Source organism: Physeter macrocephalus, chromosome 16 (genome assembly GCF_002837175.3).
Source record: "Physeter macrocephalus isolate SW-GA chromosome 16, ASM283717v5, whole genome shotgun sequence".
NCBI classification, from domain to species: Eukaryota; Metazoa; Chordata; class Mammalia; order Artiodactyla; family Physeteridae; genus Physeter; species Physeter macrocephalus.
This window is the reverse complement of record NC_041229.1, coordinates 30,693,300-30,719,395: the sequence shown is the minus strand read 5'-3', so window position 1 is coordinate 30,719,395 and position 26,096 is coordinate 30,693,300. Positions and strand designations below refer to the sequence as shown.

At 39.0% G+C, this 26,096-nt stretch overlaps 2 protein-coding genes across 3 annotated transcripts in view; both read right to left on the bottom strand.

The window, feature by feature from the left end:
• Window positions 1-2,570: 2,570 nt before the first annotated feature.
• Window positions 2,571-14,037, bottom strand: MMP27 (matrix metallopeptidase 27). The gene is made up of 10 exons (XM_007115661.3): window positions 13,929-14,037; window positions 12,869-13,107; window positions 11,624-11,772; window positions 11,402-11,530; window positions 7,093-7,254; window positions 6,798-6,918; window positions 5,413-5,543; window positions 4,428-4,587; window positions 3,763-3,866; window positions 2,571-2,812 (listed from the first exon to the last, which is right to left on the bottom strand). The coding sequence occupies exons 1-10, from the start codon at window positions 14,025-14,027 to the stop codon at window positions 2,571-2,573; spliced, it is 1,536 nt and encodes a 511-aa protein (XP_007115723.2). The 5' UTR covers window positions 14,028-14,037.
• Window positions 14,038-19,285: 5,248 nt separating this feature from the next.
• The window catches only part of MMP8 (matrix metallopeptidase 8), a 37,840-nt gene continuing 31,029 nt past the window's right edge, over window positions 19,286-26,096 (bottom strand). For both annotated transcript variants that reach the window (XM_055091669.1, XM_007115660.2), the window contains exons 5-10: window positions 23,562-23,723; window positions 21,962-22,079; window positions 21,069-21,202; window positions 20,342-20,495; window positions 19,549-19,652; window positions 19,286-19,389 (exon numbers count right to left, since the gene is read on the bottom strand). In XM_055091669.1, coding sequence (XP_054947644.1) covers window positions 19,286-19,389; window positions 19,549-19,652; window positions 20,342-20,495; window positions 21,069-21,202; window positions 21,962-22,079; window positions 23,562-23,723 — 776 coding nt within the window. The remainder of the gene's footprint in view (window positions 19,390-19,548; window positions 19,653-20,341; window positions 20,496-21,068; window positions 21,203-21,961; window positions 22,080-23,561; window positions 23,724-26,096) is intronic.

Here is a 26,096-nt window from a genome sequence, read left to right as displayed (position 1 = left end):
ATTTTCTCAGTCCTTTTCTTTCTCTCTTCTTCTTCTGGGACCCCTATAATTCGAATGTTGGTGCGTTTAGTGTTGTCCTAGAGGTCTCTGAGACTGTTCTCAATTCTTTTCATCCTTTTGCTTTATTCTGCTCTGCAGTAGTGATTTCCACTATTTTATCTTCCAGGTCACTTATCCATTCTTGTGTCTCAGTTATTCTGCTACTGATTTCTTCTAGAGAATTTTAAATTTCATTTATTGTGTTGTTCCTTATTATTATTTTTTTTTGCTCTTTAGTTCTTCTAGGTCCTTGTTAAATGTTTCTTGTATTTTCTCCATTCTATTTCCGAGATTTTGCATAATCTTTACCATTATTGCTCTGAATTCTTTTTCAGGTAGACAGCCTATTTCCTCTTCATTTGTTTGGTCTGGTGGGTGTTTACCTTGCTTCTTCATCTGCTCTGTGTTTCTCTGTGTTCTCATTTTGCTTAACTTACTGTGTTTAGGGTCTCCTTTTCGCAGGCTGCAGGTTCATAGTTCACGTTGTTTTTGGTGTCCTCCCCCAGTGGCTTAGGTTGTTTCAGTGGGTTGTGTAGGCTTCCTCGTTGAGGGGAATAGTGCCTGTGTTCTGCTGGATGAGGCTGGACCTTGTCTTTCTAGTGGGCAGGTCCGCATCTGGTGGTGTGTTTTGGGGTGTCTGTGACCTTATTTTAGGCAGCCTTTCTGCTAGTGGGTGGGGTTGTGTTCCTGTCTTGCTCGTTGTTTGGCATAGGGTGTCCAACAATGTAACTTGTTGGTCTTTGAGTGGAACTGGGTCTTAAAGTTGAGATGGAGATCTCTGGGAGATTTTCACCATTTGATATTACATGGAGCTGGGAGGTCTCTGGTGGACCAATGTCTGGAACTCAGCTCTCCACCTCAGAGGCACAGGCCTGACGCCTGGTTGGAGCACCATGACCCTGTCATCCATATGGCTCAGAATGAAAGGGAGAAAGAAAGAAAGAAAGAAAGAGAGAAAAAATACAATAAAATAAAGTTATTAAAATAAAAAATATATAGTTATTAAAAACTAAAAATTTTAAAATAATAAAAAAAAGAAAGAAAGAAGAGAGCAACCAAACCAAAACACAAATCCATCAATGATAACAAACAGTAAAAACTATACTAAAACAAACAAACAAAAAACAACAACAATAACAAAAACAAATACAAAACAGAACGGACAGACAGAACCCTAGGACAAATGATAAAAACTAAGCTATACAGACAAAAGCACACACAGAAGCATACACATACATACTCACTGATAGAAAAAAAGGAAAACATATATATATATCATTGCTCCCAATGTCCACCGCCTCAGTTTGGGATGATTAATTGTCTATTCAGGTATTTCACAGATGGAGGGTACATCAAGTTGATTGTGGAGATTTAATCCACTGCTCCTGAGGCTGCTGGGAGATATTTCCCTTCTTCCTCTTTGTTTGCACAGCTCCTGGTGTTCAGCTTTGGATTTGGCCTCACCTCTGCATGTAGGTTGCCTGAGGGCATCTGTTCTTTGCTCAGACAGGACAGGGTTAAAGGAGCAGCTGATTCGGGGGTTCTGGCTCACTCAGGCCGGGGGGGAGGGAGGGCTACGGAATGTGGGGTGAGCCTGTGGCAGCAGAGGCCAGTGTGAAGTTGCAACAGCCTGAGGTGCGCCGTGTGTTCTCCCGGGGAAGTTGTACCTGGATTATGGGACCCTGGTCGTGGCAGGCTGCCTAGGCTCCCAGAAGGGGACGTGTGGATAGTGACCTGTGCTTGCACACATGCTTCTTGGTGGTGCAGCAGCAGACTTAGCGTCTCATGCCCGTCTCTGGGGTCTGCGCTGATAGCCGCGGCTCGCGCCTGTCTCTGGAGCTCATTTAGGTGACATTCTTAATCCCCTCTCCTTGCGCACTGTGAAACAAAGAGGGAAGAAAAAGTCTCTTGCCTCTCAGGCAGTTCCAGACTTTTTCCCGGACTGCCTCCCGGCTAGCTGCGGCACACTAGCCCCTTTCAAGCTGTGATCACGCAGCCAATCCCAGTCCTCTCCCTGGGATCTGACCTCCGAAGCCGGAGCCTCAGCTCCCAGCCCCCACCTGCCCTGGTGCATGAGCAGACAAGCCTCTCGGGCTGGTGAGTGCTGGTTGGCAGTGATCCTTTGTGCAGGAATCTCTCCGCTTTGCCCTCTGCACCCCTGGTGCTGTGCTCTCCTCCATAGCTCTGAAGCTTTCCCCCCTGCCACCCGCAGTCTCCGCCCGTGACGGGGCTTCTAGTGTGTGGAAACCTTTCCTCCTTCACAGCTCCCTCCCACTGGTGCAGGTCCCGTCCCTATTCTTTTGTCTCTGTGTTTCCTTTTTTCTTTTGCCCTGCCCAGATACGTGGGGAGTTTCTTGCCTTTTGGGAGGTCTGAGTTCTTCTGCCAGCATTCAGTGGGTGTTCTATAGGAGTTGTTCCACATGTTGATGTATTTCAAGCATGGCAACTTGATGTTAAAGAATAGTTCTATTCTCCTTTGAAGCAGAGTTCAGATTAAAAGGCCCCTTGAGGTTTATTTTAGGTCTATGAATTTATTGATAACTGTAGTTTTTCAGCACATGAACAATACTGAAAATAAGCAAGTTTAAATTCTTATGATAAAACATCTCCACTCCCCCTGAAAGTATATTTTCCTCGCTGATAGTAAAATCAGATGATGAATTTAATGGTTCTCTGCATTGAAACCAAGTATTGGTTTTCATTATTCGGGTAACATTCTTCGCCTTAGGGTCATATTCAAATTGCCTTGATCTACGGAAGAAATAGAAGAATCCTAAAGAGAGAGAATCATGATTAGTTATCTTGCACCACTATACAATGATTCCACACTTTTAAATTTTATGGATATAGAATAAAATAACTGAACATCGTATGGAGAGAAAAGAAATGTGTAACTATATGGATACATTTTATTCTGCTCAGTCACAAGAGAAATTATTTTTATTTCCCTGACAAAAAAGCCAAGGTATGAAACATGAGTTTCAAGGGCTTATTACCTTTCTAGTCAGACTGTGGTTTATGCCAGAGGTTCTCAAACTAGTTTACAAAAAAGTGTCTCAGAGAGGGGGAGAAAGAGGCACCTGTGAGTGTGGCCTTGGTCCCTACATCCTCATTTTCTTAGTGTTGCTCTGGTTAATCTGTTTTAGTTTTTGAGGTTCCATGTTAGATTTCACTAGAATAACAGATGGTGTTACTCAAAAACATGTTTAGACTCCTGCTTACTGCATGGTCTGGTTTGTTGTCTTTGAAGATATAGTAGCTGAACTGTTGCATTAAATTGCCTGAGGTTCTTTTAAAACTATAGATTCCTGGATCTTACCCACAATCCTACTGCCTCAGAAACTCTAAGGAACTTGTAGTCTCATAACCCCAAGCTGTGTATATTAAACTACGTAAATTAAGATTGAGAATCACTTTTCTCTTCATGTGCTTAGTCACTTTTCACACTTAAACCTCTTCGGGGGTATCTTTATCAGGTATCTTGGATCAGTGATAGTTAATTTTGGTACTTTTTGCAGTTTTGAAATAGTATGACAGAGAATATAATTCAGAACTTACTATTCAGTTTTTGATAAGGCCCTCAGATTAAAGTTTATTATTATTTACATGTACTCTAGAGTAATAAAATGACATTAAAATGGAAGCATTTAAGATTTCATGCTGTCTTATTTCACAGTCAACAAAGTCTTCCAAGTATCCTTATAGTCAGACACTGATGCTTACCTTTATGTTGGAAAGCAGCATCCACTTGGAGACCAATTCCTGGAAAGTATTTTACCACCCTGTGTGGATACCCTTTGTCCATGGTTTGGGTAACTTCGTCATACCTGGAGACATGGATTTGAAAGGTTTTCAGGGGATCTTTGTTTTGGAGGGGGAGGGCTTAATTTTTTACTGCCTCCTTGGAGTCAAGCAAGGATGTAGAAAAAAAAAGTAGTCCTACTGGAAGAAAACAAGTTGGATCAATAATAAAATAAAAATGGCAAAGATTATGTTTGGTTAAATCACTTATAATATCTTGAAAGCAAGGAATTATGAGAAGAAAAAGCCACATAATTTGCTGGATTGATGCTATTCTGGGGAATTGTTAAATCAAAATAAGAGCTCATCCTGGAGCTTCAAAGATTTTGACTAGATATGTTTGTCATTGGCGGTTTGGTTGGCATCCCCAGCTTTATGATTTTACCTTTATTTTTTTAACTTGGAGAAAGATCTTTGAACTGATTGAAACATTCTTTTGTTTGGCAAATGCCATCCACCTGAGATTGCCTTCAAGATAACACTTTAGGAAGACTGTAGGTTAATTTTATTTTTGCCCATGTTAAAGTGAAGTTATCTGGATATTTTTCTCCAGAGTAAAACAAAGGGTCAATTGTCTGTAGACTTGCCTCCAGCACCAAATGCCCACAAAGAAGTAGGTTTTTCTTGCGTTTCGATCACAGACAGCTGCATCAATTTTCTTCACACGTCTTGGAAAGCCAAGTATATGGATGGATTTGGGATAATCTGGCAAGACAGCATATCCTCTGATCATCCAGAAGTTTTCATCTAGGAGGAGAGAAAGTGATTATCTTCTGATTTATTTCCTAAAGGGAGAAATAGCTGTCTTAAGAAGTTTGAAAATAATTAGATGCTTAGTTCCTTTCAGGTTCAATGCTTAGAGATTTAGTAATCTTATGTCTCCATTTATTCTTACCGCTTTCTTTAGCTGCTTATATCATTAACTTTACACAAATAATATATACCTATAGTTAGTAGTGTGCATACCCATGTCAATTGAATTCATTGTATTAATTCTTTCCAACTCTGACAAAACAGTCAAGTATATTTGGACATGTTCTCCTAAATTTCAGCACCCAAGTGTTCTCAAAGGCACGTAATCTGGTGAAACCCATATAAAAAGTAGGGTTGCTAATTTGAATATTAGATACCAATTGAATCTGAACTTCAAATAAACAATGACTAATTTTTGGTATAAGTATATCCAAAATATTGCAAAGGACATACTTATACTAAAAAATTATTTTGTTCTTTGTCCAAAATTCAAAGCATCTTGTATTTTTATTCGCCACATCTAGCAACCCTAGGAAAAAGGGAACATAGACGAGAGATGGGTTACCTTTATTTGTCAGAAAAAAAGACTTTTTAGTTTTTGTTATACAGTTTTCTTTCTCCTGTGCTGTTGGGATGGTGTTTTTCTTCACAACCACCGAGAACCCTTGGATAGTTATTCTTTATGATAGGAACCTAAGGTCAGGGCAGAAGCCCTGTCTATTTGGCTCATGCATGAAGATTATATTCCTTGCACTAAAATACCCACTGAACAATTCAGGCATCCAGAGGGAGAAGAGGAATAATGATGAGTAAAGTTACCTTTAAAAACCAGAATCTTGTCTTTGGGGTTCTCATATGCAGCTTGAATATCAGCTGGCAGAGATGGCCAGAATGAAGAGATTAATTCAAATTCAACATCAGTGATATCATAGTAGATCCTCCATAGATGCCTGGGTTAGACAGAAAACCATACTTTATACACAGTGTGTATGTATCTATTTCAATGAAAATGCTGCAAGCTGACACTTGTCCCTTATCTAATTGGTTGATATTTTCCTCAAACAATTTATAGCATTAATACAAATTTCCTCAGCAAATTTAGGTGGTTATGAGTTCAGTTCTACCCTTTGGACTACCAAGGTCAGGACATGACTTTGTGCCCACTCTTTTGGGAACTTAGAGTAGCAAAATACCCAAGGAAATCTCATAAATAGTTCCGTGTGCTCAATCACCTCATTTTTGCCAAAGCAGCAATTCCCAACATTCTAAGCCAGTACCAAGCAATCTAAGAAGAATTTTTGGTGCTGATGTTTGTTAGAATAAAGAAATGTTATTATTGGCATGGCTAAATATTTGCTCAGATTTCCCCTCTGGCTGTAAAGTTCTGAACCTATGAGGAGGACTTGAAAAGTCCTTAGAGTCCATTTTCCTTCCCATGCTGGCTACCCATCCCTGACAAGTGGTCTCTCAGTCTTGGCTATTAAGAGCATGGTAATGACACCATGCCATTATAGTGCTACATAGTTGTGGTTGGCAGGAGTCTGATTTCAGATATTCTTTCCTTTTGCCCCTATATCTTTGTCAGATGGTGTATGTCTTGATACTTTGTTCTGAAAATATGGTCATGGTATACATAACTGACACATCATGTTGCAAGTTAAGTGCAGTAAATTATACATAGTGAGAGAAGAGATTTCCTACCACAGCTAACACTGTTGATTCAGCTTCAAGGAAAGGTCTGTCGATACGTATTTAACAATTGGCTCTCCAGGTAGGAAAAAAACCTAATTTTTATCATTTGATGATTTCCAGGGTGTAAATACTCCAACCATGGCCAGTTTCAAGCTACCAAAGTGATGTGAACTAGTTTACAAAATTCTTGAAAATTTAACAATTGGATCCTGAAATGGTATAAGCCAGCTCCAACACACCACCAGGAGTGGTGTGTTATTTTAGCTAAGAAGTCACTGAAAGTAGACTCTGTTTCAATGGCAATTAAAAAATTGCTTAAAAACATTAAAAAATCAATTTATCAAACAAGTAAGAGATATGTGCACAGAATAAAACATTCAAACAATATGGGCAGTTATAAAATGAAAAGTAAAGGCACATATTCACACTAACCCCACAGCTCTCTTATCTCCAAATCTCTTGAAACGAAAAATCTTCATAGGAAGTTGAGGTATTTAAGGGAATGGGTTTACCTGCCTTTAAAGAACATTACTTCTCTGCGGAAAGTGGTGATAGCATCAAAAGTGAAATCGGGGTCACAGGCATGGGGTACAGTGGGTCCCTTTGGCTTAGCAGATGTCTTAGGTGGACTTCCTTTGATGAGAAAAGAAATACCTTAGTGAATTAAGAAGACATGTAGAAATACCTACAGAAGGATCTTACCCAAGAGAAATTTTCTTCATGATAATATTTCAAGAAGTGATTTTCTCAACTTCCTTCCTGGAAGGCTTTCAATTCAGTTCACATATATTCAGATTTGTTGCTCACCATAGATGGATTGTATTCCATTGATATCATCCTGAGAAAGTGGGTATTTGCTAGGATCCAGGGAGACATAATTTGGGAACATCAAAGCTGTTTGATCATTGGTGTGAGAGAGCCCCAGTGAATGACCAAATTCATGAGCAGCCACAAGAAACAAATTGAATCCTTAACAAAAACAGGGAAAACATGAGTACATTAGTCATTCAGAAGGAGAATGATTGCATCTGAGATTAGGAAATAACTGAGGGGAATGAAGAAAAGGCTTGCCAGAGAGCAGATAATTCTTATAACATATTCACCATCATTTATCTGGGAAATATTTCAAGACTGATAATTGGTATTAGTCACATCATGGAGAAATATAACCCAGAGTTAACAGATGGCAGGAAACAGGTGTCTCAGAAATGGATAGTAGTAAAAAAAAAAAAAAAAAAAAAAAAGAGAGAGAGAAATAGAAGCTGCCAGTCTTTGGTTGTTTTTAGGGTGCTGAATGTGATCAAGTTTCTCCCACTTATATTATTCAGAGGTTCTCCATTGGCTGTAGGATCAAGTCCAAATACCTAAACATGGTCTTCCATGAACTAGTCCCTGCTTTTTTTCCCAGCCTCATATTTCATTTTCACATTCCATGAGCTAGCCATATTGAATCATTTGTATTTCTCATCTATGCCATGTTCTTTCTAATCTCTGTGTCTCCATATCTCCATCCCTTCTGCCCAACGTATTACTTTCTCACCCCCCTTTCTCCCCCCTATCCTACGTATTCTTCAGGAATCCCCCTAGAGCCATCTCCCTCATGAGGTTTCTCTTATCCCCCAGCTCCTATCCAGGCTGACTTAATTGCACCTCTCTCGGCTTCTGTAGACTCAGTGCTTAATTCTGTCTTTGCAGATAAGTACTGCATTGTCTATTTCTTTCACCAAGCTGTATACCCTTTCGGTACAGGGACCATGTCTTAATCAACTTTTATTCCTGGTGACTGAGAAACTGCTTAGTGACGGTTGCTGGATATCCAGGTTTTTATGTGGATGATAGAATGGTTAGCTGTGCCTCCTATACAAGACCATAGTACTCTACTTTACCACACCAGAAGTCGTACCATGCATGGTTGGAGTTGCCTTTTTATTTCTCTGTCTCTCCCACAGTCTGTAAGTTTCTAAGTATATAAAAGACTGTCCTTGGACTTGCACCTAAGCCTATGGACACGAAGGAAAAGGCTGAGCCTTTTGTGATGAAGCTTTGTCCAGTGATGTTTGCACAAAACAAACATGTAATGGCAAAAAATTATTTCATGGACTTTCATGCTTTTCTGCTCTGGCTTTTGCTGCTGCCCCTTGTCTGGCTGGTAATATCACTGCATGTGCTTTTGGACAGGGATGGGACAAGTGACTCTTTAAAAAAGAATAATTCACACTCAGATCATCTGAATGAAGTCCAAACATTTATCGTGGCTTTCAAGACCTTCTATATAGGATTCTAATCTGACTCCTATTCACCATTTTGGCCTTCTGTTCCACCACAATTCTAATACTTGGGTTGGTTGGGTTATTCTGTCTAGAACTGTTTACTCCACTTTGCCTTCAGAGTTCCTGCAGAGCCTTCAGGTCTCAGGTTTGGCATCACTTCCTCCCTGACCTCTGTATATAGATTGGAGTTTATCTTACATGCTCCTATTACATTGCCATAGTTCCCTTTATCCCACAGTTGATCATACTAATTTTAATTGCCATTTGATAGAGTGTGTCCTCTAGACTGTAAACCCCTGGAGTGCAGGGTCTGTGTCTGGAACACTATTGTATATTCCATTTCTAACACAGAGCGTGGGTCAGAGTAGACGTTGAGTAAAGGATTGTTGCATGACTTCATTTATCAAATATTTGTAGAGTATCTCTCATGTGCTGACAATATTATAGGCTGTATGATACTGTAGAAAAAAAAGACAACATTGTTGCCTTCTTGGAGATGTGGCTAAATAGATAAATTGGTACATAATACATCAGTACCTTGGTGAATATTTTTTCCTTCTCCTAGAAATCACTCTATCTAATCATCATCATTATCATTAATACTAATAATCACCAACATAATCATCAGTGTCAAACACTTTCCGAATGTTTGCTAAAGGCAGGTGCTTTGCAAGGTGTTTTCACCTTTATTACAGATAACGTGTGTCATCTTCCTGCAAGTAAGTTTTGCCAAGCCACAGACCACTGCTCTTATCCATCCCAGCACTGCATCTGTAGTGGTCTCTGAGGTCTGTTTCAGTTGTTTAGTGCACATGTGTGTGTAGAACATTTACACTCACATACAGGCTTGACACTGACCTCACTTTGGGAGATTCTCAGGAAAGCCTCTCTATGTGCTCAAATTCCTCTGATATCACCATGCAGTGACTGTCCTCCCCTTAGGAAACAGTGGGATTAGCAGATGACGGTTGTCTATTGCTTTTAAGGAAGTTACACTAAGACTTTTGTGCCCTTTCCATAGAGAGAGCTTACATATACGTAAAGAAGGTGATCATATATTATACATTATTGCCAAATTTTCTATTTAAAAAATCTGATTGGAGGTCTTGTATGCTTGAGATTTTATGTTTTTATTAGAGAACAGGAAGGCATTTTCCCTTCTACGTCAGTGAGGTAAGAGTTATATGATTGGACACCCTCCAGGGCCAAAAATTTCCAAGTTGAGGGAATGAAGTAAAGTAGTTAGAAGATAACCCATTTTAGTATTGTTGCCTGGCTATCCACCCAGAACTTGGTGGAGGGCTATATTTATCCTCTTCTTTGCTCAAGCAAGTTTTGCCAACTTGGGGCCCAGATCACATTGGACATTTTCGTAATCGACCCCACACATCCCCTTTGGCAAGGGGCCTGTTGCAGTATGCATAATAGTAATTTTACTACTAAGTATTGGAATTAATGGGGATAAAATGACAGTGAAACTTTCATATCTACCTCTAGATGTGAAAGTAAGTCCTGGCTGACAAAGTGGAGTCATTCTGACTTTGGTGAGCACTAAGATATTTCCTATAACTGTCTGATTGGACATATCCACACTGCCTTTAGGCCAAATCCAGAGAAATATTGGGACATGTCTCAGCAGGAGATACAGACATGGTCCATTCAACTACTCTGTTGTGTGGGTCATGGTGTCACCCTACCTCTTTCATTTTCTTGTCTTTGATGTAACTCACGTGGCAGTGGCAGCAACCAATCCCAGACTTCCCCGGTGCCTGAAGTTCAGCCAGCACTGAGTTCTTTACCCTCTTTGTTTCCTAGCTCTTGGAAGAACAATTACATCACATGATCAGACTTAGCAAGGAGTGGCCACGCATCATTTTGAGTCACTGGCTTTTAGTTTTGCAGAAACTGTAAAACTGAACCACGGACTGTCTGGAGTTACATGGTCAGGACTGAATTGTGGCCTCGCGTACCATCCACCAGAGAGACACAGCCTCCACTTTCCTGGGACCTGGGAAACCAGATGCCAGACCCAAGATGACTGTAGTCAATGATAGAAAAAAAGAGTGGGAGAACCCAAGAGTCTACTCAACCTGCTCCTTCATTTGAGGCACATATTTTTACTATAGTAAAGTTTTGTTTTTTGTTTGAAAAGTAATGAAATATCTCTTATTTTAGTGCCAGGGAGGCCCATTAAGAGAAATAAAATCAACCCACTTAGTCTGAAGAAATAAGTCAAATATAAAGACCAGGATCTAATACCTTGGCAGACAGGCAAGAGTTAGAAGAGGTTCATGCATATAAACAGACTTCCTATGGGCCATGAACCCACAAGGCATCCTTCAATCACTCACTTAGAATCACCACCTCCCCAGAGTCTTCTTTCAATCCTCAAGCCAGAGATGACTCCTGCCATGGGTATAACAGGCAGCACAGTCTGCCTTGTATGGTGGTGAGTGGGTCTAGGCCTTATACATCACACAAGATCATGAACCTCTGAAGAGCTGGAACTTTTCGAGTACAACTTTGTGGTCTGTACAACACCTTGCACAGTTCCAGGCACATAGTGGCCCTTCAGGCATTGTGGGTATATGAATGAACATCTGAGTAAGGGAAGAAAGTTCTGATCATAACAGGATTAGTAACTTTATGAAGATGCTGTGTGGATAATGCTCTGAACTGGACAAGCACAATTGTTTGAATAGACATTGGACACTTTCATCAATGTCATCTGGAATATGAAAAATCGTAGGGAAATTGGGAAGTAAAAAGTAACTAGTTGCAAAGCTATTCCCTTTAGGAATTTGTATGAATAACAAAATTTTGTTCATAAAGAAAATCGGGCTTACCTGCTCCATCCTTGGTCCAGTTTTCATCCTCATCAAAGTGAGTATCTCCACCCAGACCAAGACCAGGAGGAAACGCATGGCCAAGGACTCCCAAGGGGCCATCAAAATAACGAGGACACCAACCATGGACTAAGATACAATTCATGGGGGGAAAAAAGATCAGCCTCTTCAAAGCTCCTGGGATGAAAATAGCCATATTGTTTTCTCTGCTGAAAACCTTACCTCGGGTCCTAAAGGCAATCATGATGTCTGCAATCCCTTCGGAAATCTTGGTGAATATTAGTGGAGTAACTTTGCTCCACACTTCTAAACCTTTTTGTATAGCCTCATCCACATCAGCTTGTGCCATATCTGGAGTGTAGTTTACTATTCTTAGAAATTAACAAAAATATATGAACTGGTAGTTATACATGCATGTAAACACATATTATGGAAAGAAAATAATTTCTATGTCATCAATTATATGCGGCAGTAACTTTTGGTATGGTGCCATTGCTACATTTGTACACTACTTTACTATTTAAATAAGGTACTTTTACATATGCTATATAATTCAATCTTTCATTTGCCCTATTCATCAGGTAGTATTATCACACTTTAACAAATGAGGCTCAAAGAGGTTAAATGACTTCCCTAAGATCACATCTTAAGTGGGAGATCATTAATCTCATGTATGTGTTTGCTGTGTATGACTGTATTATAAATATCTTCTAAAAAGAATTGAGATTTATTTTCTCAAAAGCTTGTAGAAATCAGTCTTATGCATGTGTCATATATTAAGAGTCTCACTTGAGAGCCACAAAGAGTTTGTTACTCAGGAAAAGATCTTCCTTTAGTTTATATTCCCTATCTTGATAAATGTATTTTTATCTCAATCCCTAAGGCTCAGTAAGATGAAGAAAGTACTATCAGAAAGGCTCTTTAGGGCCAGCCAAGAAGGCTCTAGAGCAGTGGTCAAAGTCACTGACTCTATCTCAGTTCACATGTGCACTTCATCTTCTTTCTACCAATAAGCCAGCTCCCTTTCCCTGAGATGTCTGGGGTCCACCTTAGATTTGACAATCTGACTCACACAAATCTCTGACATGAACTGGTTGTGCTCCAGGGTCTTCCCATTTTCCCTTGGGAACACTTCATTTGTACCTTTAAACATCTGCAATCAGAAGGCAGATCCTGGTCCTGAGCTTTTATAGAGGTGGCAGAGGCTAGAGATTAGAGCATATCTGCCAGAGCCAGTCTGCTGAGAAGAGCTGTGTAAAATGGCCTATGGTAGATAAGCTTTTGTTTCTCTGTGTTTAAGGTGGTAATAGCAGTGATGCCTATGTCACAAATTTCTTGGGAGGACAGAATAAATAAAATCTATCAAGTGCCGTGCACACAGGAAGTGCTCGGTAAAATAAACTATTATTATTTTTGTTCCTTGGAGATTATTTTCATGTTCCTTTAGATTAGGGGCAGAAGCATTACCTGTATGTGAGATTGTATTTCTTCCACCCAGGGAGAGTGTAGCCATACTGACCCACATCAGGCACCCCACACCTGGGTGTCTTCATGATCTCAAGAGTATTTGAGTCCAGTTTTCCAGTCACTGTCAATCTGAAAAATGCTTGCATTTCACGAATTTTGCTGTCTATGAGACTTCTGTTCTTGCTTTGAACAAGATGACTCCCTTCTATTTCAAGAGAGTAGAACTGGTTGAGATATGCCTGACCAAAAAGACAAAAAAAGGCACAGACTACAGGAGAGCAGCTCTCCATCTCAGGAGAAAACAAAATTTTCTGAAATCCTTTTTGGCAGTAGGAGGGAAAAAGGAAATAAGTAACAAAGAAAAGAAAGGAGTGAGAGAAGAAAGAAGAGAGGAAGAAAACAAAGAGGAAAGCAAAGAGTCACCCTGTGTTTTCAGTTTTCAAGAACTCATTGAGCTATGTGTGACCAGAACTGGCTAAACCCATACAGCCCATGAGACTCCAAACTTCCACAGAAGAGAAGCAAGCTTCTTCTGTGTGTTAAATTATCTTGTGTCTTACATATTGTTGCTGTTACTTTCATTTTGGTGTTTCCTTGAAACAAATTCTAGAGGAGATGTGATTATCCATTTTTCAAATGTAAATAATTTCACCAAATATGGCAAATTGGACTGATTTTTAGAGGGAATCTCCAAAACAATGTGTTTTTCATACATAGAGGGATAAGTGGTTCCAAAATGTAGTTGGGTTCTCCTGGTTGGTCTTTAAATGCTTTTATGGAGACCTCCATTCTTGCAGGGCTGACCCTTTCTACTCTCACTATCTCTTCACTTGTAACTATTGCTTAAAGTTGTAGCAAATCCTGCCTGTCCTCCACCTCACCCCTACTCTCCACCCCTCTAACTTCCTTGATGTCCTTAGAGCCAAGGAAAGGAAAAGCAGCTCCTCACAAGAAAGTTCAGGACTCTTTGGTAGGAACTAGCTGTCTTTTTAAGTCCCAATATAATCAATAAAGTAAAAGTTTTGTTGATAGTCATTAATAACATTTATTGAGACAGTACCTGAGCCAGTTGCATGTTTTCTTCATTTTCCATCTTTCGGTCTGTGGGAAATGCAGAAGAAAATGTTACAAAGACCAAAGATAAAAGAAGCCTCTTCATTCCTCTCTCTCTTCAGTTGAAGCCTCGTTCTGTTTGCATAGAATTTAGAAAATAATAGTGAGACGTGGCATGCGTTGGCTTGTATCATCCTTTGATTAAAAACAGAAAAGGACATTTGCCATGGGGTGTGTCATGATATGCTTTTTTTTCTTAGGCTTACTTGATTTTGCAATCATGATCTACAATTGTTTGGTAAACACAGTCTGTTCATTATTGAATTCAAAATAATATAAAGTCAGCCTCCAAGTTACTTTTGTCCTTGCTAAGTTGAAGGTTTTCTTATCCATAAATTCTTGAAAGTTTATGAAATAATTTTCCTTTGAACGAAAGCCCAAAATATTTATATAAAAAGATAATTTTCTTTGTAAAAAAAGTTTATCTTTTTTTGAAATCACCTGTTATGTTTGCAAAATTGTAATTTGTTGCTTCTTCTGAGGAATACAATTTCACCTGTTGTCTTGCTCTTGATACAGATACTTTCTGCATTCTAATAAACAAGCCATGTCTGTTTCTCAAAAAAAAAAGTATGGTGTCATGAAAAGACAATTGATTCAGGAATCAAATTATCCTAATTAACTGGGTAAACATCAGATGTTTACCAAGAACTTTCTATTTTCCTGTCACACTAAGATACTGTTCCAATCTTGTTGGAGAATTCAGACATATACAGAGACAAATGCCAGATAAAATGAGAAAAGTAGCAAAATGCATGTGAAGATTCTAGAGACTGAGAAGGGTCAAAAGGTAGAGAGATCACTGCAGATGTGTATGGCCTAAAGGCTTCAAGCAAGTGGAGCTTGCACTGGCTCTTGAAGAATGTGTAGGAGATTTGGTTTTCACAGCAGAAAGGAGAAGGCATATGAGTGGAGGGAGGCCACAGGAAACCGGTACCATGGCAGAAATGAGCTGTAGGAAATCTGTCCTGACTGGAGCAAATATATGTGTAGACAGCCATGGGAAATGGGGATGGAGGGTCTAAGAAAGTGTGCAAGGAAAATGCATGTTTCTAATCTTTTCATATCTAGAATGCCATTTATTCCATCCTCACACTTGACTGAGAGTGTTTCTGGTTATGGAATATCAGGCTGAAATAAATCTACCTTAAAATTTTGAAGTTACTGTTCCATTGTTTCTAGAATCTAGTATTGTTGTTGAAAAGACTTTTATTCTGATTCTTGATATTTTTCTTTTTTCTTCTGAAAAATTTTGAAAGTCTCTTTAACCAGATATTCTGAAGTTTTATAATGATGTCTCTTAATGTGAGTCTTTTTGCATTAACATTGCTTGGCAGTAAGAGAGCTCTTTCATTATGAAAACTTCAATTCAAGGAAGATTTCCTCTATTATTTCTTTGATAATTTCTTTCCACCCAGTTTCCTCTTTCTCTTTCTGGAATATATATCTACTGGAACTCTTGGATTAAATCTCTGTGTTTTCAATATATCCTTTACTATTTTCCATCAACTTTATTTCCAGCTCAGCTACTGAGTTTCTTATTTCAGTTATATTTTTAATTTCCAAGAGCTCTTTCTAGTTCTCTGAGTATCCTTTTATTTTTTACTTTTTTGTATTTTGTTAATGTTTTTTGGATGTTAAATATGTCTTATTTTTAAAGAATGTTAAGTATTTTTTTTGTTTGTTTATTTTGACATTCTCTTTTGCTCCCAGGACTGTCTCTATTTCTTCAAAGTTTCTTTTTTGGTGTCTCTTTCTGACATTAGAAGCTTTTTAAAAAAATGTTTGGATATGTTGTACTCTGCAATCTTAAGATTGAGAGACAGGAAAGCTGACTGGAAACTATGAGTGCACTGGCAGGGCTTGCCAGTTAATGACCTTTACTGCAGGGAGGTGGGGTGGGTTCCAGACACTTCATGTGATGTATTAGCTGGAATGAGATTTGGTCAAAATGTAATAGAAAATTCCCAAATAATAGATGATTAATAAACATTGATTTCTTTCTCACATAAGAGTAGGCCAGTTGTGGCAGTCCATGGCTTGTATGACAACACCACATCATCAGGGATGTAGGCAGCAGACACCTTGCTACACCACCCTCTCAGTGCCAGTGCCTTATGGTCCAGGTGGCTTCTGCAATTGTATCTGCATTACAGGCAGCAGGAAGGAGGAATGTAGAGAAAGTAAGTACCTAGTCTCTTTCCAGAAGCCCATAGAGTATTCTGCTTACACTTTTTGGCAAGAAATTAAACACATGGCCACATCTAGCTGTAAGCAAGGCTACAAAATGTAGTCTCTTAGCTGGATGCATTGCTACCTCAAATAAAATTGGGGTCTTATTGCAGCAAAAGAAGGGGGGAATCATGTTAACATAGGTAACTAGCAGTCTCTGTCCCACTGAGATTTCTATAGTGTTGGTATCTGTAAATCTTTTTTCTTGGGTGAGTAAGTTTCTCCAAAGATGTCACCTCCAATTTCCCATCATTTTAATCTCCCAACAACAAAGTTATAGGAGGTGCCTCTGGTGCCCCGTGTCACAATCCCCTCAGTACACCTCTGATTTTAGTTGTATGGTGGTGAACAGGCTTGTGTAACTCACCTTACTCTGACAAAATCCAACCTTAACCACAGACTGGGTGTCTTTCTGCTTTCTACCCAGGACGTTGAGCTGCCATGGAGCCTACAGGTCAATTCCTTAGAGCTACCCAGTGGGGGAGGGAATTGAAGGATTAATGTGGAAGGAGAGAATTGAAGGAGGGAATTGGAGACTGGATCGGATCCAGCCGCCGATCCACTGGAGATTTGAACAATTGAAAGGTGTTCTGTAAGCTTCTCAGGAGGTCCTGATGGAATTGAGCCCCAGCTGCCCATAGTAGAAACCTCAATAATACATACTTGTATTGACATTCCCTCTTTCTGCTTCACTCTGCTTGCTACCTCACTCTTGCTTCCTGGGACCATGTCCTGAATAAAGTAACTGCACCGAAGTCTTGTCTTAGTCTTTGCTTTTTAGGAAACTCAACCTAAGATAAAAGTAATACCATTCTTAAAGTTTTAAGCTTAGATTCTTAAATCTCTTGTCCTCACATAAAACTTCAACGTAACATCCAAAAAATACTGCATGTTGTCAAGAAGAAAACCAAAAAAAGGGCTAATTTAAAAAATTCTTTACTATACTTTGTATTGCTATTCACTCCCTATGACTGTTAAATATGGTTAAAGAAATAACATGAACTCAGTTCTTATCTTGAAAATGTACGGATGAGGCTTGGGCCAAGAATCTATCATAACTAACTGGCGCAACTAGCAGCTGTTCTGAGATGAATTTCTCATCTTCATGCTTCTAAAAACTGATTTCATAAGAAGTTTTAGAAAATGCCATAGTCTGGAATTGACTCTTAAGGAAATATCCAGTTCTTACAGGTCCTTTTGCCCTTTGACATTGATACAATGAATTGCTTAAACACCTCTCTCACTTTCCCTAGCACAGCATCTGGAACAGGTAGGTGATTAATTGTTGAATAAATGAAATTGTAGTATATACTAGTTTCTATTTTCTTATCTTGTAAAATAAGTTGAGAATATTGTATTGACATACTTGAGGGAATCTTTGAGGACATAGAATATTGATAAAATATTTCATAAACCTGTGAAGTAATATCTAAAGTTTAATATCAATGTAATATTTCTGATAAAAGAAAATGGCTGCAAATATATTGAAATTTCCTTTTTATACTTTTGATGAACTATGTGGTAGTATCTTAAGAAATTATAGTAGATCACAAGTAGGTCGTTTAAAATATTTATTTTGAAATCATTTAATAGATAAATTTTGAACCAGAAAAAAGTATCAAAGTTCACTAAATCAATAATTTGTGGGGGTTAAAAACTTTAACAGGAAAAGAAAAAATGATATGCTAGTGATAAATATATTTTACAGTTCACATATTTTATTGTGTAATAAGCTGCACTGCATTACATTCTAACAACTGCAGATATGACATTATAATGATTTTAATGTCTAGACTAGTCATTATGATACCACAAATCTTAAAGTTCTTAACTGAACTTTGCCATTAGCAAATTTATGCATCTAAGCTCAGTTTAATTCAATTAAATGAGATTTATTGAATTTTGTGCCCAACACTATTCTGTTTGTGCGGCAAACCCTGGTTATCTGTAGAGGGTATCCTCCTGAGGATCCCAGGGAAAAACAGAAATAAGGAACAACAGATTTAACTGGCCTATTTTCTTGAACTCTAGAAGTCAGGAGGCGGGAGAGGAAGTGGTACTCCTCCTTTTTGCTGCTCCCCTGGGAAGATGCCAGTAATCTTTATTGGGGTTGCAAGTCTGTATTTCTGTACTGATTCATTTCTGTAAGTTCAGGTGTACTGTATCAGCTTCCTAGAGTTGCCTTAACAAGGTATCACAAGCTTCATAGCTTAAAACAACAGACATTTTTAAAATCACAATTTGGAAGTTACAAATTCAAAATCAAGGTGTCAGGAGGGCCATGTTCTTCTCTCTGAAGGCTCTAGGGAGGATCCTTCCTTGCCTCTTCCAGCTTCTGGTAGTTGCCAGCAATCCTTGGCATGTAGATGTGTCATTCCAATCCTGTCTCTATCTTTACATGGCCTTCTCCACTGTGTGTCTATGTCTTTCCTCTTATAAGAACATCAGTTTTTAGGCCTACTCTGATCCAGTATAACCTCATGTTAACTAATTACATCCTCAAAGATGCTAGTTCCAAATTAGGTACATCTGTAGGTACCTGGGGTCAGGGCTTCAACATACCTTTTTGGGGAGACACAATTCAATCTACAAGTATGAACAACATTTCTTTCCAAGAGTGGAAAATAGCACCACATTTTTGGCAAAAGGCAATGTGTACTATTTATGTTGTTCATAATCCTTACTTATAACCAAAATCCAGTGCTAAATTACATGTAGCAGTTACACTTAAGACATATTTAAAAGACTTAAGAATAAATGGGCATTTTAGAAGTCAAATAAGCAAGTGAGGAAATAATGAATATAGAGGTGGCAAAGAAGGCTTAATTTCCTTCTCCTTGTGATGTATTCACTAATCTGAGATGGAATATTGGACAAAATTAGCCTCTGCAAACAGTGGAATACTCCAAACATATTTTCAATGAGGATCAGCCCAATGAATACAGTGAGAGCAAATAATATTACTTATTGTCGAGAAAAGTATAAATAGGACACAATGTAATAGATATGCAGATTAGACCTCCCTTCCATATTCAGAAAGTGAACACAAACGCACTTGATTTTGCTTCGGCTTTATCTACAGTTAAGCCATCTATTGCTTCTTTCAACTCTAGTAATCCTACGAGCACTAAGATCAAATGCATAATATCTTGGTCCACTGAAGAAAAGGAAGAAGGCTATAAGAAAAAAAGAAAGATATAATGTATTGAATTAGCTTGTAGCAGATCTTGGATGTTTTCAATTAAAAAAACCCCACTCCTGTCCTAATATAACTTTGCAATGCAAATGAGCTACTTAAAAATTTTTTTAATTTATTATGTTTTTGTTCTACTTACAATTCTTCTGGAAAACTGCATCAACTCTACTTTCTATTCCCTGAAAGCTACTTGCTATGCTTTTGGGATAACCTGGTTCCATGGATTGACTTTGGTCATCATATCTGATGAGAAAAAAAAAATTGTCCCACATTTTCAGACCAATACAGTGTACAGTGATTAATAGTTTTCTTTACATTGTATGTACTTTACATAGTGCCTTCACATGTATTTTCTCATTTGTTCTTCACAATGTCCTATTTATTGGGAAACTAACAGTGTTTAACTTCTCTACCTAAGGGTACATACATATTTATAAAATATATGGGTATCACTAATATGAAAACAGGCTTCTGATTGTTGGGGCAGTGTTATTTTCAAAAAGGAGAGCTTATATGTTCTAAGGCTTTTACTTAATTGGTTCATAGTCTCTCTCTATCTGAAAAAATATAAATAATAATTTCAAGTTGGGAATCAAGTTCTGTATAACATTTGCTTGAGTGTAGTAGAATTTAACTCTTAGAATTTAATGAATAAATGAGAATTAGCCTAACTCTTTCTTTGCATCCCATTTTAGTGCTTTATTAAAGTTTGCTCTGTTTCAGGATATAGAATCCTAAATACCATTGTGCAGGCATCTTAACTTTGTAAAATTTTCAAAAGCCATAGCGACATCAATCATCTTGTGAAAAAGAATGCCTATCAGAGACCACCTAGATATTTTAAACCTTCAGATGCCTGATCATTGATGGTTTGTAAAGAGGGTAAAGAAACATAGCTTTCAAGCTCTAATGGAAAAAATAGTTTATCTTACCTCCAGAATTGGTTGTTTACAAAGAAGTATGTCTTTCCCCTGTAGGAAACAGCTGCATCTATTGCTTGGACACTGCTTGGGAAGCCATAGTCTGCTATATTCTTGGGATAACCTTGCTGAATATCATAGCCACTTACAGCCCAGTATTGATTGCCTGCCAATGATTCAGGTTATATGTTAGATAAAGTTTTTCCATTCTTACAAAATGTATACCAAATTTTAATCTTTGCATAAATTCATCATAGAAATGAAAATGGAAAAAATAGTCTTGAAAAGATAGAGGTGGTAAAGTCAAGACCATTGGGATATGATAACTCCAGTGATTTCCTAGCACCTGTAAAACATTTCCAACTTCTTAGCCTGACACTCAGGGCCGCACACTTGAACGTCTTATCTCATGTGACTTCTATACAGAGATTAAACTAGAGCCTTGGAGAATCTTAGAAAATTATATCTGGGATGAGGGTGGAGGAAGGCTAAAGGTGGTCTAATAAAGTGTTCTCATTTTTTAGATGAGAAAACTGATGCCTGAAGAAGGTACAACATGCTCAAGTTCATACAGCATTTAGTGGTGGAGATGTGACCCAACCCAGGTCTTGTGACAAAAGCCCAGCCAGTCTAACACTCTCTCCTTGACTCACCTCCTTGAACCTGGAAGGGACCACAAAGAAGTCCTGCCCTTCCCTTCAGGAGGAACTAAAATAAGATGAAAACCTTAGGCAGTTACCTTTGAATACGAAAATTAGGTCCTTGTCAAAATCCTCATAAGCAGCCTGTATACCATTTGCCAGGGATGGCCAGAAGAGAGAAATGAAATTGAGTTCGACTCTTCGTAGGTGAGGATGCTTTCTCCAGAAGTACCTAATGGAACACAAGGGAGAAAACCACACACAATAAGCAGGCAGCTTCTGTGAGTCTTGGGCTGGTATTGATCCTATAAGATTGCTGGGAGGATATAACATACAGTGAAGGCAATGTTTCCAGCACAGTGACCAGCATATGGCCAGTGCTTTATGGTGATACTGTCCATCTGGTGAGTACTTTACAGTTTTCAGACGAGCTGATAGGAGTGACCTTATTTGATTACATTTTACATTGTCCCCCTCCTCACACATTGACAAGTTTTATTTTGTTAGTCTCTTTCATTATTGTTGCTACAATATGATGAGAATATTTAGAATATTCTAGCAAAAGCAATACAAGTACACTCAGCCTGTGAGTACACAATCACAGAATAGCCAATGGAAAATTGAAAAATTCAGTCAGATGGTTTTCCCTGCAGCTTATTAAGTGACAGTTTCCGTTCACTTGAATGAATTTGGGTGGAATTGAATACTATTTTGGTGTTGGGTAAACCCAGCTATAGAGTTCCCAACAGCTAGAGTCCATGTCTGTTTACATCATCACAAACATCTAAATGCTTACAAATGTTTTAGCTTTTTTTTTTTCTTCTCCTGGACGTTTTGATTTACCCAGAAAACACTATCAATTCCAATGAGTTTCATATGCATAGAATTCAAAGGAAAAGCTGGGTAATGTGTAATATGTGACTTAATTAGAATCAAGTTTTAAGTTATGCCAGTAAAAGAAGTCAAAGGAAGGATTAGTTCATTCTTATACTTGTTTTTAAAGAAAAGTATTTCTCCACGGAGTGTAGTGATAGCATCAAATGTCAGTCTGGGGTCACAGGCTGTGGGTGTGGTTGGTCCAGTAGGTTGCACAGGGTTGCTCGAAGGTCCTGAAAGTAAAAAGGCATTTTATAAGCATGAGTCCAGGGTGAATTTTGGTGTATTTCAGTTACTTCTCAGGTTGGTGAAGGGTCTTCACATGAAGAGAAATGCTAGCTGACTATCCTATAAGACATTAAAGTAATCACACATTAGGCCCTCTTAAAAGTTTTATTTTTTAAATTAAAAAATAAAAGAGGGGGATAAGATGAATTGGGAGATTGGGATTGACATATATACACTAATATGTATAAAATAGATAACTCATAAGAACCTGAAGTATAGCACAGGGAACTCCACTTCGCTGTACAGTAGACACTAACACAACATTGCAAAACAACTATTCCCCAATTTAAAAAAAATTAAAACAAAAATAAAAGAGTAATGGTGGCTTTAAGGATAGTTCCAAGCTAAGTTGTGAAATAAAGAAATTTGAATTCTTCCCCCTCCCCTCTGCCAGTTTAAAATTAGAATCCCATGCTTCTTTCTCTTCTTGCCTCCTCTTTCTGAATTTTTAGTCACTCAGTATCTACTTTCTCCTTTCTCACTAAAATCCACCTTCTGGAAAGAGGCCCTCACAGCATAAATCTAAATCAAAATGTAGCAATATTTTTTTCTATAAGTATTTAAATTTAAATGTATTTTCCCATTGTAGAACGAAAGGCTGCTAACAGTTCAAATATGGATGAGTGAGGAAGGGAGGTGTTTTCAGGGAAAAAGGAATTGGGGAGTAGAGGCAGTTAGACTAGGTCTCATCGTTCCTGAAGATTCTACTGTCATACATAAAATTCGTAGTTGTGGGACCCTGGCATGCTTGGTTTTGTACTGCTGTCCCAACAGAGAGGGAGAATGTTTTACACAATTCGACTCCATGACTCTCCCTTCCAATCAACACTTAAAACATTTTTTTTTAATTTTTAGAGAGCTGCAAACCTCTTCTCTGGTTTCTTGTTCTTACAGCCACTAGGGGGAAGGACGGCAAGAGGAAGGAGAGATGCAATGGTCTTATCAGACAATACTTAGACAGAGGCAAAGGGCTCTATATCCCTCCCTGAAAAGTATCAGTCCTGTCTTTAAAAAATGTTTCTTTCTCTCCATACTCCATCCCCACAGACAACAATCTTGATATGTTCAATATATATGTATATATGTTTGTTAGCATGTTTCTTGAAAATGCCTTGCTTTGTCTATATACATAGTTAATTTGTATAGATTCATGTATTGTGTAATTTATACACTGAGTAATATATATCATTCTCTTTCTTTTCCAGGAAGCATAATGTTTTAAAGACTCATCTATGTACATCTGATTCAGTGCTTCTCAGGGCTGTACATTACCCTATGGCAGGCAGCCACCACATTTTACCCATATATTCTCCTCCCAATGGACTCCCAGGTGCCCTCTTACTTCGATCACCATAGCCAAGACTGCAATGAACATCACGGACATGGCCAGGTCTCACCAGGTACTACTGCTCTTCAGATGACCTTACCATAGATGGCCTGAATACCACTGATGTCATCTTGAGGGAGCAAGTAGGTGCTGGGCTCACTGAAAGCGTAGTTGGGATACATCAAGGCACCAGGGTCAGAGGAATGAGCCAGCCCCAAGGAGTGGCCAAATTCATGGGCAGCAACAAGAAACAAGTTGTAATCTGAAATGCAAGCATGTGTGGTGAATGGCTCCAAGTAGATTGAAGGGTGGTGGAAATAGGATCTCAAGAAATGCAGCTTCTGAGCCAAAACTCCCTGGAGAAACAGCCTTTCCCATGCCTGCCTTTTTCCTTTTCTCTTCAGGTACCTGAAGAAATGGAGATTGGAAGGAATCAAAGTAAGGGTTACAGGTTAAGATTAGGTGAGTATGAGCTCCTCACCAAATCTTAGAACCAAGAAAGACTGCTGCCTTTATTCCAATTCCCATATTTCATGGGCCTGAGGCTCAGGGAAATGATGGCAGGGCCATCACAGGTCTCATGACTCTCAAAAGCCTTCTCCTCCCATGCACCCACACCTACCCCTCTCTAGTCTCCCAGGCCCACAGCCCCATGAGGAAAGTCTCAGTCTGTCAGGCAGCAAGAGTGGCCTCAGGTGCAGAGCTGACTCACTTTGGCTCCCTGACCACTCTGCACCAGCTCTTCCTTGATTCTGAGCTCTCCAGGAAGCTTCAGGAATTTTCCACCAGAAAGAGACAAACGCTGCTTCTTATTACTTCTTACCCTTATCTTTTAACTTCCATGAGCATAGTGCCTTTCATAACTGGGAGCTTAAAAACTTTCAAGGCTTGCACTTCCTGTCAAATAAAGCCCGAGCTCCTTTTCCAAGTCCAAGACTACTCCATTTGGCTCCAGCAGGCATTTGAGGACTAGATTTCTGATGTGAATCCTTCACACCAGCTAGTCTATGTGCCATTTCACAAACACACTGTGCATTTTCTTACATGTCTACTTAAAAAACAATCATAGTTGTACAGCACTTTCTTATATGCTAGGAATTGCAATAATATTTAATCTTAACAACATTTTTATGAAGAATTGTTAGATTACTTTTACGATAAAGGAACTGAAGCCCAGAGATTTTTGAATACCTTGTTATATTGGCCTTGCAACTAATAAGTGGTAGAGCTGGGGCTGAACCCAGGTATGATGACAAGACCGGTGTTCTTACCACTATGTTCAACTTCCTGATGATAATTAGCCTTGTAATATTCTACCCATGCTCCAAGACTTTCTTTTTTGATCATCACATCCTTCCATTTTTGCATTCGTAAATGCTTTAAAAGACATCTTTGAGTGTCTGGAGTACTGGGCAAGGGGCTCTGGGAGATTTGTCATGATGCATAGACTAAAAGGGGAGATGTGTGCAAACAAATAGAATGCACAGAATAATGAGGAGGGCAGTTAGAGCAGAAAAAATCAAGGCTGTTGTTATTCTGAGAGGAAGGCTTCATTTCCAGCTGAAAGACAGGATGGGGGTGGCATTTGACGTAGCATGGAAAAGAGGGATTTTGAAAGGTGGGGCTTAGGGTGTGGGGAAAGGCGTTTCAGGAAGAGGAAGCAATATGAGCAAATGTAGGGCAATTGGAAAGCACATGGTGTGATCTAGAAACAGTGAATGTGCCATGTGGCTGCTGTGTGTGAAATATGAAGACAAGCCATGAAAGATGAGTTTGGAAGATCTCCAGGAGCTTTCAGTGTCAAGTGAAGGTATGTGGACATATTTGGCCTGGAAAATGTAAACACTGGGCTTTCCAAGGACAAAACTTCTTACAGTATTGGGGAAAATTAGAGGGACCCGAGATCGGAGGTGAACAGTCCAGGTGGGAATATGGACCAGTTAATTCAGGTAAGAGGTAATGACCGTCTGAACTAGTGGGGAGGGCAATAGGAATGCAAAGTCGTGGGGAGTGTTTATTATCTTTGGGTACTCACAGCTCCTAGCACAGGGACTTAGGTAGAATAAACACTCAGAACATTTATGTTGAGAAAATGGTGGGAGGAACAGGTCCCAAGCAATGGTAAAAGGCTCCTTTCCTATTATTTTCTAAACAGTGTTCTTTGGCCTCCTGTTACCCTGTAGCCTTGTAAAGTACCATATGGTCTGAATATACCTCTCCTTATTCTCAGTTCTTCCCTTCATGTGGTCTTCTTCTTACTCTTGAGTCTTCTCCTGAAAGGAGTAGTTTGCTATATGGAAACATATCATTGAAAAAGAGCTCCACGAAGATGAAATTGCCAGATGAACAAGAATAACTAGATGGTTGCTCTTTCCTAAATAGGTCAGTTTTCTAAATAAACCAATTATTTCTGAATTTCCAAAAATAGGAATCTTTTTCAAGCATCATTAAATTTCACAATATTAAAATATATACCCTGGGGCTTCCCTGGTGGCGCGGTGGTTGAGAGTCCGCCTGCCGATGCAGGGGATACGGGTTCGTGCCCCGGTCTGGGAGGATCCCACATGCCGCGGAGCGGCTGGGCCCGTGAGCCATGGCCGCTGGGCCTGCGCGTCCGGAGCCTGTGCCCCGCAAC

Bases quoted from the DNA above. Each gene is read 5' to 3' on its own strand.
- MMP27 (XM_007115661.3), bottom strand. From the start codon at position 14,027: ATGAAGAGGCTTCTTTTATCTTTGGTCTTTGTAACATTTTCTTCTGCA. The intron at 13,108-13,928 runs GTACTGTCTCAA...CTTTTTGGTCAG, and splicing joins AAAACATGCAACTGGCTCAG to GCATATCTCAACCAGTTCTA. The intron at 4,588-5,412 runs GTAACTTTACTC...CTCTCCTCCTAG, and splicing joins CAAGATTCTGGTTTTTAAAG to ATGAAAACTTCTGGATGATC.